This window comes from Aythya fuligula, chromosome 7 (genome assembly GCF_009819795.1).
Source record: "Aythya fuligula isolate bAytFul2 chromosome 7, bAytFul2.pri, whole genome shotgun sequence".
Taxonomy (NCBI): Eukaryota; Metazoa; Chordata; class Aves; order Anseriformes; family Anatidae; genus Aythya; species Aythya fuligula.
The window spans coordinates 19,038,113-19,054,612 of record NC_045565.1 but is presented as its reverse complement, the minus strand read 5'-3'; the positions used below and the strand labels follow the sequence as shown (position 1 = coordinate 19,054,612).

Genomic DNA, 16,500 nt, shown 5'->3' with positions numbered 1-16,500 from the left:
TTTGTTTCCTCCTGTGGCAGCTGTTGTCACTGACCAACCAACTCAGTGGCAGTAAGAATATTTCATTTTAGTATCTCCTGTTCTCTTTTCTGTACTCTCCTCACAATATCTGCACATCCTCTTCTTTTGGATAGAGCAATATTGTTGTTCCCATGTACAGCTGGGGGCAAGTAATGACTTGCCATGAAGGAAGAGGGAGTAGGAGCAGTGGAGGTACTGTGCTGCCTATAAGATTGTTGCAGCGAGCAGTACCAAAAGGTTGATGTTTGATTTGTTTTGCTGTCACTAACTTGAATGTACACCCTTAAAAGCAAATTCCTGCTGAAAGGAGGAGAGTGCAAGTAGTGGTCTGTTCTCTTGGTTTGTTCTCATCCTTATTTCATTATTTTACTTTCTCTGTAATTGCTTTTTCAGCCCGATCAAAGAGTTTGGTGATGGGTGAACAGATTGGGCCTCCCTCCAGACCTTCCTCTCCTAACCCTCAAGAACGTGTGCTGAAGTGTGGCTGGCTGAAGAAACAGAGGAGCATTATGAAGAACTGGCAGCAGCGGTGGTTTGTGCTGCGTGGGGACCAGCTCTTTTATTATAAGGATGAGGAAGAAACTAAACCTCAGGTAAGACTATTTTTAGAACTGTACAGTGTATTGGCTGTTACTTTATGTGGGTCACAGTCAGTACTTTAGTTTGAGACCTCAGTTCAGTTGTTCTTAGCACTGAGAATGCTCAAAGCAAGAGATGTTGCAAGGAGACCTAGTTACCACATGGATAAGTTGCAGAGTTTGGGAGAACATCAGAAGTTATTTATTTACCTACTGTGGCATGCTGAGCAACTCTAAAACAAAACAAATTACCTCTACCTGTTGTTAACTATTTGCCATGTAACCAGTCAAAACTTTCATTACTATATACGTCTCACCAGATACAAGGCAAGGTGTTAAGTATAAGGCATCACTTACACAGTACACTGTTAGTATTTCAGGGAGGCTACTTTAGTAAGAGCATAGTTATGTGAGAGAAAGGTAGGAATTGTAAGCTGTAAATATGCAAAAGAAATTGCTGTCACTGTCAGGTGTAATCGGAAAGGTGTAAAGTGGATGGAGCCCAGAAGTGAAGGAATAACCTTTTTCTAGGTTGTGCTATTGAGAAGAGGGTTGAAGACAAGAGTGGTGAGTGTGTAAGTAAGACGAAAGACAGGATTGCCATAACCCTACTTTATTTAGTGGAATAGTGCTGTAAATGGCTTGAAGTAGCCAAGTTTGGGCAGCCCTTATCTTTGACCATGAGCAATTGCTGGAAGCTGCTATCGTCTTCTCCTGCTGAAGCTTTTTCTGGCTCCCTGAGACTTCTTTCCTGACCCATTGCAGTCCTTCAGTTCTTGTCTGCTATTGGAGAAAGATCTGAACAAAGCTCAGTAGTGAGCTAAATATTATTTTATCATATGTAATGGTTATTTTTGCAATATGAGGTCTATCGAAGCTTATATGTTCCATCCAAGTGAGGAGAGCATCTAGCAGTTAGAAGTTGTGGCAGCTTTGCAGTAGCAAATATGGAATGGTTTGTCATATTAACTCATCTGCTGGACAGCATTGAGCCCCCTAACACCCTTTTCTTAAGGCTGTATCTAGTACTTCATCTGTAATCATTCAATAAATTTGTTATCTGTATGTATAGTGTCTCTCTAAATCTTTGTTTTTATACTCAGCTGCTTTCTACAGCAACATACATGTATTCCACTGGCTGGCTGTCCACCATTGGTTAAGAGTTTCCCTGTCTCTTTCTCCGCTCCCACTGTGCACGATGTTCCCCCCAAAACTGGTCAAAATATGATCTAGAAGCCAGTACCACTTTGGTTCAGCTGTCACCAGACTTACAACTTTTGAAGCATAGCATGAATTCCTGACCAGTATCAAGAGCGGAAGGGTGGAGTGAAGTAGCCTGGACAATTTTTCTCTAGGTAGCTGGGCTGTATTTCTCTATTTTATAAGGCAGTGGCACTCTCGGTTTTGCATGTGATGTTATTGACCTGTTCCTTTCCAGGAGGCTTTGCATAGTCCTCTGAGTTGGAATGTGCAGTCTGCTTTCCTCCTTGCCTCTCAGGTTGTTGTTGACTTGCAAGGGAAAGAGGAGCTGGAATGAGGTGCTTTGCAAACTTACTGAGAAAATTGCAAAGTAGGCCAGTTTAATGGCACAATGTTCACTAACCTACAGTATTTGCATTGCCACAGTCCTCTCAACACAAATGTTTCAAATTCCACTTTTTAGGATTGTATCTTCTGGCAAGCCCATAAATGCAAATGCTGCACCACAACAATCTGTGTGAGGAAAAAAATGTACTTAATGAGCAGCCATTTAACCTGTTCACTCTTCTCTACTTTCAATTCACCTAAGCCAGTTCTGTTGAAAAAGCACCGATGTGAAAACAGTTTTTCTTTGTCCTAGACTGACCTCCAAATCTTTCTATGGTCATCTGTGAGGCTGGAGTTTGACATCAAGAGCTATGGTGTTCCAGATTGCTGGGGCAAGAGTGAAGAGCCTTGCTTAGTCAGCTGGGCCTCATTATTTCCCATTGTTAAGCAGAGCGATGTGAGCCAGCTGCTTAGGGCTAGCCTGTGTGGGTAGAGTGTGTGGGTTTTGTATGCCAGCATGCAGGACTTGAGAGTGGGCTGTAATGTGTTTTAGTGTGTTTTATATACACCTGGGAGTTATTGCTGTTCTATGCAAATTTTGAGAGGAAGGAATTTAGGCAAGTATTTGTGCTGTCTGTGTCTGGAAGGAGGAGTGTGTATCTGTCAGCAAAAATTAATTTAGCAAGCTGGGGAACAATTTGACCTTCTTCTAGGGGGAGGGAGGCCATGGGAGGCAGACTTCTGTTTCTCCAATTTTGCTGGCTCACAAGTACCACAATTCAGTGACCTTGTGACATACTGTCTGCAGAACTCAAGGACTGAAGATACGTAGAGGCTCGTGTTGGTCCTCTCCCTTTTTTGGTTCCTCCACCGGATCATGACACAGCTTGTACTGTTCCTGTTCTGGGCCAATTGGATATCTCAGTGGTATGTCTGGTAGCCACATGCTTGTCATGTTCTTCCTTCTCTCCTGTCATGATCTCTTGGTTTTGCTCACTCTTGCACCATTTTCCTCTTTGTCTGCATAGCATTGTCAGCTGCTCCTGGATTTTTAGCCTGGTTGGTTGATGATTTGACAGGCAAGGGTATGCAAGCATAAGGCAGTTCTTGCAGAGTAAGACCTGTACCTCCTTAGATATTTGAGTGTGGCTCAGAGCTCCGAAGCCCAGTCTCCCCAGCTTGCTAAAACTGTTCATTAGTGCTGCATGGTTTTTGTACTTCAATTCTAGAAATGGTGGATGTCTTGTATAGTTTTTTCTATGTCCTGCTGATTGGGAGATTTCTGTAGGGATCCTTATCTTCCTACAGATATCAGACACATCTGGCGTATCTCTGAACTCCCATGAAACTCTTGACAGCAGTCTCTAGTCGTCTTTAACACTTCTGCATATGTGAAAGCCTTAGTCTTGACAGATGACTATTATACCCTAAAATGACTTAAAATCTCTCCTTATGTTGGACAAGCAGCTGCTAACAAATCACTCATGTTTAAAGCTTTTCTACGTGATGCTGTTTCTACTAAAACACAGGACTGATTTTCTCCAGCACAGGAGTGTGGGTGTGGTTGTATGTACATATGTGTTTACATAAGTCTCTGATATTTCTGAAGGCCCTAAATAACATCTAAGATGAGCCCCTCCCAGGTTAAGATCACAGCTGCATGTAAATTGGTTTGGGCTCTCCCTGGTTCAGTTCACAGCAGTTTAAAACACAGTATTTCTCTCTCGCAAATCTCTGCAGCTCTTGGACTAATGCAGGAGAATGTTAACTGTCACCTGCAAAGCAGAGTAAACCATGCACAGCAGTGTGACAATGATTGATCCTTGCTTGACTCCTCTTGTATCAAATAAACATCCTGAAGATACCTTAAGAGGAATAGGTTAGTTGATCGCTAGTCAAATGTCCTAGAAATTATTCTGTGCTCCTTTGGAAGATAGCATCAAGGGAGTTGATGGGGAATCTTTACTTGAAGGAGTCTTCTTTTTGCAAAATGACTGATTTTAAAAAATGGCTCTCATTTATAGTTATGGTTACTGGTTCTGTATCTAGGTCTACCCAAGCATCAGAGTTTGAGACCAGGTATACCAAACTAACTTCTCTGTTATACATGAAGGGGAAATGAATATTTGCTGAGAAGGACCTAAGAAGACCTGTCATTTTGTTCTTGCACCATGGTAGAATGCAGAAAGCAATGAATTTTGTTCTACTGGGTACTCTGACTTAAGAAATGACAACCATTTTCCCTAAATGTTGATGCAGCATGTTGATATTGCTGTTCTGATATACTAGTAGTGCAACAAGAAAGCGGAGTATGTTTTTTAGAGGTGGGTTGCATTTACTTTTATCTGGAGCTCAGAGAATTAGAAGAAACTGACAAAAAAAAAAAAAATCACGTAGAACAGATGTGTTGCCCCTGTGAAGAATTTTGTTGGGTAAGGATGCCCAGGATATAGCAGCAGAGGTAGTGTATTACTTTTATTGATCTACAATAAGATTTGCATAGACTTCAGTGAATGTTGTTGAAGATTGCTAAAGAATTTAACACTTGAAGCTGCTATAAAGATCTCCACAAGAAATATTTGTGCTCAGTACTCCCATTAAGTGCAGGGGAAAGGACTTCTCTAACATGTTGAGATACTATTTGCTGAAATCACTGTTTTTTTTTCTTCTTATAAAGCAGACATTAGAGTGGCTGCATGCTTAAATTTCTCTTTCGTGAGCTGATATGAAGGGGAGGGTATGGTTTCTTTGCTGGTCTTGGTCTAAATCCTGCTTTGTTTTTTGGTTGCTTGTGCAGTATCTATTACACAGGAACTATGGCTGAGGCTTTCAGCCGCTGCACCAATGTAAAAGCCTTGCTGGTCTCTGCTCAGGGTGCCTTGATTTGAAGTGTTGGCTGGTGCAACCGGTTTCGTTTTCCTGAATGAATATTGTGCTTTTCAGAACGATTTTTGAGTTGTCCCAGGGATTTCCCATCTGTGGCTAAGTTACTGGCTCAGAGCTCAAAGAAAGAAACGATCTCAGGCAAGAAAGAAAGCCTCCTTTGACCGTGGAATAAGAAAAGCTTTCAGGACCTCACTGTATCATCGCTGGAGACTAAACTTCTTGATGTTACGTAGTGTAAGATGGTATACAGTGGGTATAAGACTAATAAATATTAGTGTAAGAGTATAAAAGAAATTCTTAATTATGCATTTAAAATGGTTGCTTTTACAGTATTAAGTTGGATGGTACGAGTAGAGGTGTACTACAAACTACAAATGAGTGTCCTTTGAAAAGAAAAAAGAAAGCAGTAGGATAGCTAGAGGAAGGGAGTATGATGTTGAAGAGCTTTCAAAGAGAAGAGATCACCTAGCTGTTAAGAGAATTAATAACAACAATTAAATGATAATTGAATAAATCAAACCATAGCAGGGCTACTTAAAATGTTTAGGTCAGCTGTATCAGTTTGCCCATAGGACAGCAGATATGTGCAATAAAATGTGTTTATTCTTGCAAAATAAGATTTAAATTGTAATTAACTCTGTGCTGAGTAGCAGTAGGGTAACTTGACGATAGAGTAGTAGTCACCATGCAATATTTGCATGTGTACACAGCGTGTTTAGCTTGCAACTTACTGATTGGGAATACTCTTACCATGCACTGAGCATTGCCCGAGCGCGTTTATCTTCAAGAATTCCTTTAGTTAATACTTCTCTAACTCCTTGCCGCTTCATATGCCTTTTTTTTTTTTGTGTTGCTGGTCTAGCATCCAGTTTTTTCTGTTTTAGAGAACCACGTTTAATTGTAATAGTGAGGGAATGCTCCTAGGTTAAACATAGTGCTAAAGATGATTAGTTGTCAATCTGGAAGCACTACTCAGGATGATTTTCAGCTTCTTACCTATCTATATCCACAGAGCTAGTGGGTACATACTTTGCACTACAGGCATGGATAAAGCTTCCAACTGAAATAAATTTCTTCTTATTCAAGTTCTTCAGTATGTCTGTAAAAGATCCTTGCAGCATTTGAGCGAAGTGCTTTCCTAGTTGAAGTGGTATATTAGGCAGTATATTTCATGTAGTCATTGTTTTGACTGCCAGGCCTCTAACCAGAGTCATTGAACAGAGGGAATGTAATTGAATAAGCCAGACAATGTCCCTGTACTGCTGCCTCCTGATGAGTCAGTACAGGCATTATAGAGTGACAGACTGCCTGTGTAGTACCATTGCCATCCACGCACTCATTATAGCCTATTATTAAACCACTTGCTACAGCTGCATGCTAAACTGTTATGCATAAATTTCATTGTTACTGAGCACAGAAATGTTTTTTTTTTTCCCCTGTGAGCCTGAAACGTCCATGGCAGATGGATGAGGATGTTGGCAGCATCTTGCATTTTTGCATCTACCTGCTCAGTAATTTGATCCATCATTATGGATAGACTTGTATGTAAAGGCTAGAGAGACTTGAACTTAATGTAATCTGTTGCTCAGGACCCTGTAAGTACTGGCAGTCTTCCTACACTGCAAGTTGGGTACTTACCTGCAATGGAGGCTTCTGCATTCCTCACTTCTTGCCTTCAAGGTAATTTGATTTTGATGACCAAAGTTCAACACCCCTGGTAAAACTGTGACCCTTAGTCTGCTTAAGGGTTGCTCCACCCCCCCACACGCCTTCTGGCCTCGTCACACCGTCCCTCACTTACTTAGATGTGAAAATTATCTGCAGCTCTTCACGGGGCTATTGCAGCGGACCAGTTTCTGCTTTGTTCTACTGCTCAAGACTGTAAACTTCAGGGTTTTACAGGCAGCCAATGCCCTCATAATAGAATCTGGCATCTGCCACTTTTCCCTGTGGTCCTTGGAGTTTGTATGGATAACAGATGGGATTTGGGAACCAGAGCCGGGTATGTTGCGGACAGAAAAAGACAGCGCTGCCCTGACTTGTCAGAGTAGGTTTTGCGGTGCTGGTACTGAGAAGAAGCAGGTGCCTGATTCTCCTGCTAAAGTAAATCCTGCCTGGATGACAGAACTAGAATTTCTTGAGGGGACAAAACTGAAGAACCTGTGACTCACTGAAACCTTAATTTGTTACTGTCATTGTCCCAGGAGTAGAAATTGTGTCAATATTATGATGCTTTAGAAGGAGGGAATAGAGCTACCTGCAGTCAACAAGGGTGCTAAAAAGCCATTAACCCTGGGTGACAGGAACTTCTGTAAGGTTCCCTTGAGGAGTAACCCTTTGAAAGGAGAAGCTTGGGGGAATGTAAAGCTGAATTCCCATCTGCTATTTTTGAGAATGTGATGCTAAACTCTTTGCTGAAGCCCAAGAACTTATTGTGTCTCTGAAATATTCTATAGAAGCCTTAAGTTCCCTGCTCCAGGCTTTTACTTGTTATTGAGTGGCAGACCACCTTCTCAGTTTCCTTTTTAATAGGCTACTAGCAGAACATGATATTGCTGTGCTGCTACTTGTAGTAGTTTGCTAGTTAAGCTCTGTCCTGGAGAATCTGTTCTGTTTCTATGTAACATTGAGCAAGTTGTGGCTACTAAAACACATTTTATTATTTAATAGATATGGTATCGTTAGCTTTTTTAATCCTCTGAAAGTTCTGCAGAAACAGTGCTTTGGGTATCTGTTAGCTGTAGTGCACCAAACTGTTCATATCAGTGGTTGCACGGATGTGAACTCCATGTATATGGGAGAAAACTATTAGTGATAAGGACTTCTTTGTCCAGTGTAAATGTTACCACACACTTATTATTGGAATTCAATTTTGAATAGCATGCTACTGGACTATATCCTTACAACTCTTTAACAGTTGTAAAATTAGGATTTGCATCTGACCTGCTTCTGGGGAATGAAAGGACAATGATGCAGGCATGTCCACATGACTCAGGAAGACATTGTGTCCCCGAGAAAACTTCGTTACAGACCATGTGGAGGTTTTAATTGATCAATATTAATCAGGCCTTTGAGCTTGTGTGCAAAAGCTAAAACTATCTTAACTGAAATTCCCATTGATCTTCTGCCTGCTTGATTATTTATATGCGCTCTGGAAGCAGGTCACATTCTTATTGCTTATCTGACAAGGTGAAATGAGATTTATGCTATAACACTTCAAGATAGAAACCTTAAACAACGTCATCTTGTTTACAGATGTAGTATTGCCTATTTTTATGAAAACATGTGCCTCCAGGTCCTTAGGGGGAATTATAGACACTTCTCTTGAAAACAATGCTAAAAAGATGGAGCTGTGATTTGATGTCAGGAGAATGCTATGGACTTCCTGATGTGAAGAGGAATTACTTAGCAATTTTAGTGCATCACATACTGTTGAAACTATGTGCACTTGTGTGCTGTAAAACATAGTTGCAGCTGCACAGTCCACTACATCAGACTGACTTCTGTGCTGAAAGCTAGTGTGAACTTGCAGCTATTGCTACTCTAGAATATTTTCTCAAGTGCTCCCAGTAAAGGGGGAAGGAAGGACTGACCTGCAAAGAGCTTCTGATGTTCCTAATAACTCTGCTAAAGTGTGTGGTGTGTAAAATAGCCCTAGGTTTGCTTCTGCTTGAAGGGCAGGAGGTGGCATGTGCCCATCCCCAGTTTCCTGGGGAGGGGGGAAGCTACTTTGCATTAATTATCTTTTTCCACAATTGATTTGGTATGATAAAAAGCTTCAGTATATCTGCAGTGGGACTGAACTGTGCATGCCAGAAAGCAGCTGAATTTTCTACAGCATGTTCTGGCTGCTGGGCTACAAAGCTGAAGATCATTTCCTTCCCCAGTTTGGAATAATTTGTGATGCACCACCATTCTACTCATGTTGCCTTTTCAGTGTTTTCATGTTCTTTTTGGAGAGTCTTCATCCTATCTTCTAATTAAAGTGAACCTCAAAATAAAAATGTAAGACAACAGGATTGGGTAGGAAGTTGCTGAAATATTGTTCTGTTGACTTGTTGCTTTCTCTTCGTTTTATCTAACAGCTATTCTAAATAAACTACTCAGTATGAACTTGGGTACCTTCCAACACTGTGCCCTTCTCCAGTCTAACCTTTACGCAATGTAGGGGGCAGGAACTGAGCCCTGACACTCCATTCTGCAGCAGTATTTGCAGGCTCTGCTAGAACATTAGAGCCACACATAGTCACTGAACAGAGATAATAACCATGTGATCTGCCTGTAAAAGATCTGATAATGGGACACCCAAAAGGGGATGTGAGAATAGCAGGGCAGCTGCATGTTTAATACATGGGGAGGTTATAACAAAAACTTGGTGAATATTTTTATTAATTTCACTGAAAAAATGGGGAATGCTACTGCGGTTGGTAACAGGAACTAACTAGCTGTTAAGTAACACCAACATCTCCTGGCAGCTGGGTATTTTGATGCTTCCTTATCATCAAGGTGTCTGCATGTTCTTGCACATCTGTCCTCTAAGATTATCCACAAGTCTTCTGAGCACTTCTTGTCAATAAAAGCCACCTACTTGCTGCCTGTTTCCTCTTTCCAATCCAGGGTGAATTTTGCAAGACAAAGGAACAAAGCTGTACTTGTATGTGTAATGGTATAGCTGAGGCTAGACACCCTACTACTCTCTTCTGCCCTTGAAGTCTGTGAAACAGTATGAACCTTACACAGCTCCAGAAAACTGCTCTTTTATTTATAGTGTTCTTGGATATTCATGAAAGGCAGTGCTTACAATTACCTCAGAAGGCCAGCAACTGAGCAATCAGTGGCACTGCTTGAACAGAGGCGAAATGTAGTTACTAATTTTCTCTTTCTATTCATAATTTACTTTTCAGCCCTTTCTTGCTGATTGCACAGCAAAGACAAGAAGGGCTGGTCACTCAAAACACTTTCAGCCTGCGAAGCTATGTAAAGAAAGAACAGACAGTACTCCCATTTCTTCCCCTTTCCACAGGAGCTATTAAAACCAGATATGCACATACAACTTCAGTAAAAACAACCTAAATCGTAAGAAATTAGAATCATAGAATATCCCAAGTTGGAAGGGACCCATAAGGATCATGGAGTCCAGCTCCTGGCTCCACACAGTGTTGTGGTTTAACCCGGCCGGCAGCTAAACACCACGCAGCCGTTTGCTCACCCTCCCCCTCCCTCTCTGGGACGGGGGAGAGAAATGGAAAGTGAAGCCTGTGAGTTGAGATAAAGACAGTTTAATAAGGAAAATAATAATAACAAAAGTAATAATAACAACAACAATAATAATAATACAATGGTGATAATAGGAAAATAATAATATATACAAACAAGTGACGCACAATGCAATTGCTCACCACCCGCTGACCGATGCCCAGCCTAACCGAGCAGTCCAGCCCCCTCCCCCCGGCTAGCCACCCCTATATATTGTTTAGCATGACGTCAGATGGTATGGAATACCCCTTTGGCTAGTTTGGGTCACCTGTCCTGGGTCTGTCCCCTCCCAGTTCTTACTGCACCCCCAGCCTGCCTGTTGGCAGGACAGAGCAAAAGGCTGAGATGTCCTTGGCTTGGTATAAGCACTGCTCTGCAACAATTAAAACATCGGGGTGTTATCAGCACTCTTCTCATCCTAAGCCAAAACACAGCATTCCACCAGCTACTAGGAAGAAAATTAATTCTGTTCTAACTGAAACCAGGACACACAGGAACGCCCGAAACTCAGACCATGTGTCTGAAAGCATTGTCCGAGTGCTTCTTGAGCTCCAGCAGCTTTGATGCTGTGACTGCTGCCCTGGGGAGCCTGACTCGGTGCCCGACCACCCTCTGGGTGCAGAACCTTTCCCTAACCACCCGCCTGACCCTCCCCTGTCCCAGCTCCATGCCGTTCCCTCAGGTCCCGTCGCTGTCCTCAGAGAGCAGAGCTCAGCGCCTGCCCCTCCGCTCCCCCTGCGAGGAAGCTGCAGGCCGCCATGAGGCCTCCCCTCAGCCTGCTCTGCTTGGGGCTGAACAAACCAAGGGCCCTCAGCTGCTCCTCATACGTTTTCTCTCTGGACCCTAGACCCATGCTTGACGAAGTTCAAGCATGCCAGCTCCTTAAACTTTTTTCCTATAGAAAAGAGTATAAGGTAATGCTATTATCAAAAACTGGATCTGAACTTCCAGCTTACTGGAAGCAATGTAACCTTTTGCCCATCCTTGGAGCTGTCCAGTCATCTCAGGGATGGCTACCAAAGCCTCAGGGAGGGAGGAATAACTTAGTCATGACTGAGGTTTATTTCTGGGGCATGCTTTGGCATATATCAAGTTAGGGATACCTTGGGGTATTAAACTTTGGGGAATTAAACTGATTTAATCCACCATTAGCAATCTTGCTTGGGAAGTAAATTAATGCTGTCTGAGGACTGCTGGGCAAGGACACATGACACATCTATGTGTTTAAATTTAGTAATGTCTTTCTACCAGTGACAGCAGCTGTAAGAACTGATACACCCTTCCTGCAACTATGAATTGTTTTTTGTCTTCTACATCCTGGTTATTGAGAGTGCTTATATTGCCAGACATTGGACAACTGTAAGCCGGTTCTCTGTTACCCTTTAGAGAAACTTGTCCCCTAAAAAATGGTTACAGTGTAAGCGATAATTCACTGAAATGTGAAGCTGATCTGAAGATCATTGGTATGTTATATACTTATGAACTGGAAGTACTTTCCAGAGATGGGGCTAGAGCGCAGGTTTTGCTCACATTCCAACTCTTCAAGGTTTAGAAAAATTCCAGCTAGTCAAATGAGTTTCTTGTATGCGAGAGGCAGAGGTACAAACTAGACTGAAATTTACCTCAGTTTATGGCTTTTGTTTAGCTAGCTCATGGAAGCTGAGATGAAAGTCAAAGTTTAGCGAGCATGCTGTTATGCAAGGTGATACGATATATGCAGCCTGATAATATAGCTTGCAGGCTGCACTCTGAGTTAATTAAAACTCAGTTTTGAAACTCAGTTAAGTGAGAAATTAAAAGGTGAAGGAAGAATAGATGTAATATGAGAAAATTTTCATAAGGGATAATTAATCAAGGAAATCAAGTAGAATTCACCTGTGCAAGCTCAGAGTAGTGCTACTACAGAGGAAAGATCGTTTGACCACAAGTATCCAGTGTGAGGCAAGTGCGTGACCAGCTCAAGTATTTTTCTTGCTCGGAAGAGATGGGGTTGGAAAAATGAAGGACTTAGTGAAAGAGGGGGGGGGCTTAAATTTGCAATATTATGTTTATTTTTTCTTTACCCTCTTCATGCATCTTCCCATTTCACTGGTGTTTGTGTCCCTTACAGGGTCTCATTCTACTGCAAGGCAGTCACGTGAACGAGCTGCCACCTAATCCTGATGAACCAGGAAAGCATCTTTTTGAAATTGCCCCAGGTAGGCCAGTATTTCTTTCTATTTCGTACGTAACATTAATGAGCTGTGTGGCTCACTTGAATTCTAAGCATTCTGACACACTAGTGAAATTGTCTAGACCAATTTGTGAAATAGGACTTGACAGACTTCTTCACTGTGGTAATCTTTGTTTTGGGTACAACTGCTGATGTGATACCTCATGAAAGCAGGAGCTGAGATGCATTGTGGCCCTTGATTTTTCAGGGGCACACCTCGCCTGGAGTGTTGTGTGCTCTCAATTTTTTGTGTTTTTCTGCTTGTTATATTTTGTGGCAGGAGCTAATGCACAGCACAGAACTTGTGGAAAAGAGGTATGCAGTATTTAGATGTAATTGCTTTTTTATGTATTCTACTGCTCTTTCTCAAATTGGTAATAGGAGTGTTGAAAGAGACCATTTTTTTGGACAAAATGTATACAGAGCTTTTCAAATCATTTTGTCTCCTGTGTAAATGTTTCCTAGCTCTGGGGTATATTCTGAGTTCTTTGTTGCAGCCTAGGAGCAATTGTACTCACTTTATTCAGGTCCGATTGTGTCTGGGTGAGGATTGTTCCTGTACATAGACTTGAAGGCAACAAATTTTGGGGGGTAGCTTCAGGTGGTAAGATCTGCAGAGAAGAAAGCTGCTGCACTGCTAGCAGTGTTAGACAAGAGGAGTGGCAAAGACAAGCCAGGCGAGTCTCTCCACAGCTGTCTACCAATATCTGAAGACTGAGTTGCTGAAAGCAAGATGGGAGATGGAGTTGACTAGGCTAAAAATTGAGTGCACTGATTCAGTCATGCTTTCACTTCATGGCCATTTTCTCTTGCATGGACTAGCTTCCATGCTTCTTAATGTTGTCTGTTTCCCCTTGGAATGCTGTTGATGGAGCAGATTTTTATTTTTGTTTTTATTAAAAAAGGCAGTTTAATGTAATTACTTTCAAACAGAATAAGCAGTGCAGGGACTCTTGTCCCCTTATTTCAGTGCTGCTGTTGAGGAGGCAGGTGTACATTTACTTGCACATTAGGGTCTCTCTTCTTGTCACCTAATCAGGCTGGACTTAAAATGCCCATGTTAAACACTCTTTTTAACACAATATTAGTCAATGGAATGGGTGGTACTGAAAGGCTTTGAATTACACCAGCAGGCAGGGTTTTGCAATAACGGTCAGAGCATTCTGTTTGACACACAAGAAGCTGCTTGGGGAGAAGATTTTTTTTTTCTCTCTTTCTTCTTGCTGAACGTTATCTGTTAATGCTCCCTTTTTCGTATACTGTTCCATGCCTTCATAGCCTGGGCTGCGCAAACGGTGGGCATTGGGCTCAGTGTTGATTATGTGGAAGGGCTCTTAGACAAGCATTAGACAAGGCTCTTAGACAAGCATTCACTGCTTGAAAGTGACAGATCTTATGCACCATTTCACAAATATTGTGCAGTATACTATTGTAGCAGTACTGTGGACCTGGGCTGTGAAAGCACTTGGATTTTTGTGGTTGTGAATGATCCCATGTGCTCTGGCACTAAAGAGAAATGGTTAACTGACTCACTGGCTGTCTCAGTTGAGTTTCCTGCAGACTTGCATTTTGCCCTTTGGTTTTAGTTAGATAAATTGGCATTCTTCACTTCTTGCCCAGCCCATCAAGTTTTGTTTCTGTAGACTACAAAAGAATTGTCCTGAACCACAAGTGGCTGTTGCTTCAGTGGAGCTGATAAAAACAATGCCATGTGGCTACTTGAAAGAGGGTATCCAAAGGGGTGGAAAAAAGCAATGCTTCACAGCATGGTTGTGAGTCCCAGGACATCTGTGTTCAGCTTGCCTTTTTGATATTGCCCTTTCTCTGTGTTCCTAAGAAAAACTACTTGCTCTTGGTGAACCACTGTCCTGCCTGCAAAATTCAGATGTTTTCCCTACCTTGTGGAGCTAAATCTATTCATGTCTGTAGGGAGCTTATTTGCTACAAGGATAGGAAGTATTGAAAAATGCTATAAATAACCAGTCAATACTCAATGTGACTCGGCACAGACGTCACTGGAGAATGTGGCCTGAAGAGTTTCCTATTCTCTTCACAGTACATTTATTCTGGGTTGGTTTTGGCATAAATGCCTTTTCCTTTTTGCACATCTTCTGAAATGACTGTGCTCTGTGTGGTTGCCAGACTGCAGAACACCCACATAGTGCACAGCTCATGGTTGATTGCCAGATAGGAAGGGGAGCACAAATGATCTTGTGGGACCAGTAACATTTTCCATCAGTTCCCATCTTCCCTTGTGTTGTATGTATAGCCATGACCATATTGCTGCCTAACTGTGCCTCAGTTCTCCCAGTGTAAACTAGGACTGTGTAGTTTCTGTAAGGATGACAGGATCTTTTAGTCTTTTTAAACTAAGTTGTGAAACTTCTGAATGCAAGCACATTCCAGAGCTGTAAATACAAGTATGAGACTTTACTCTTCTTGTGAGCTGCTGAGCTTTAACAAAATTCAGAACAGTGCTGTGTGCCTGACAATGTTTCCGTAGTGTCCTGTTATCAACTTAGCTGGCAAGGTGAGACTGAGATCTGTCTCGTATCTCCTGGCAAGGAAGCGTCCCAAGCTTTGACCTATAGTACCAATTATCTCCAAAACCTGTTTAGTGTTTGATAGCTACGGCTTTCAGCATATTTATTGCCAGAACTGTTGCTTGGATCTCACCGCCTTTTCTCTGCTGCAGGTTGTGTAAAGGCTGCCATTGGAATTGCTTCCTCAGAGTGCAGGGACTAGATTAACAGCATGTCCTGCACTGTAAGAGAGCCTGTATTGATTTTCTGCTGAGTAACAAGAACTAATGACGGGCATTGTGTATTATTCATGTTTCATTGAGTTCATTTCTAAGCTGTATAGTGCAGCTGGGAGAAGGGTTAAGTGGGGACACGAGAGACTGCAAAACATTTCTACAGTCAAACCAGTGTTATATCTGGTGGCAGGACTTCCTGAAATACCTCCTTTGGCAGAGATGTTTTCCGTTGTCTTTTCTTGAGAAACTGTGCATTTTGAGATCCTTTTAAAGCTGTTCATACTTTTTTCCGTCACAACTTGTAGAATTCATAGTAGAATGGTAGGGTAAACTGTGAACACTTCACTGGTTGCCTACATGTTCCAGGGCACATTTTCAGGTTGGGGGTGGGATGTTTCTATAAAATTATCGGGGTGGTCTGAGGTGAGGTGCAAAGTTTAAATCAATTGGGGGTGATCATCACATATAGCAGCTGATATTTCAGGAAGAAAATAACCATTGTATGTTGCCTGGGTGAGGAGTCCAGATCTGGTAACAGAAACAGCAGCTGACTCTGAAATGCACAGTAACCCCAGGTGAATTAATGGTTGCTTTGTAGCCCATAGTAATCAGAGTGATGAAATGTGGTGTGTAAAACACACGGGGATTGATTTTTGAGAATGTCTTAGGGAAGTACTGGTGGCTTAAATGCTCCGAATGTCTTATCTTCTAGGAAGTTGATGCTTTTAATGTTCTGTGTCAAATAGTCTGCCTAGTTTTAATTCTCTGATCTCTGCAGCATTATGAGAGGAGATGCTCTAGTTCCTCTGCAGAATAAGGTATTTTCTGATATAAATAACGTTTTCAGAGTCAAGGGAGTGGTTTAAAAAAAAAAAAAAAAAAAGGTTCAGAATATAGGAGGTGAAAAGTGCTGTTTTCCAATAGATAGGGCAGGGGTTATTACCAACTGAATGGAGAATAGCTTTTCTTTATAGAAAACTTGATGACCTAAGAAGATACTACTATTTTGTTCTAGAAATGGGTTCAGTCGATTTTTTCATGAAGAATGGGAAAGGAAAGATAGAAACATGAACAAGAAACTTACCAGGGATGAGCTGCTACCTCTGTGACTACCAGTCTTTCTTGCAGTGTAGGAGACCCAAGTTTCTGTTCCTCTAGATTTAAACCAGAAGCCTGGACCTGTCACCTACAAGTATTCTTCCTCATTACTGGTCTGTATGGGAGGGGTAGTTTTGCTTCATTTTTGTCTCTGAAATCCTTCT

General features: G+C 41.8%; 1 protein-coding gene across 4 annotated transcripts in view; it reads left to right on the top strand.

Annotated features, from left to right (window-relative positions):
• Nucleotides 1–16,500, top strand: part of ARHGAP22 (Rho GTPase activating protein 22) — a 149,425-nt gene that overhangs the window by 16,534 nt on the left and 116,391 nt on the right. For all 4 annotated transcript variants that reach the window (XR_004253472.1, XR_004253471.1, XM_032190987.1 and 1 more), the window contains exons 2-3: nucleotides 415–614; nucleotides 12,379–12,466. Coding sequence is in view for 2 of the 4 variants with exons in the window: in XM_032190987.1 (XP_032046878.1) it covers nucleotides 415–614; nucleotides 12,379–12,466 (288 nt within the window). In the remaining 2 variants the exon portion in view is untranslated. The remainder of the gene's footprint in view (nucleotides 1–414; nucleotides 615–12,378; nucleotides 12,467–16,500) is intronic.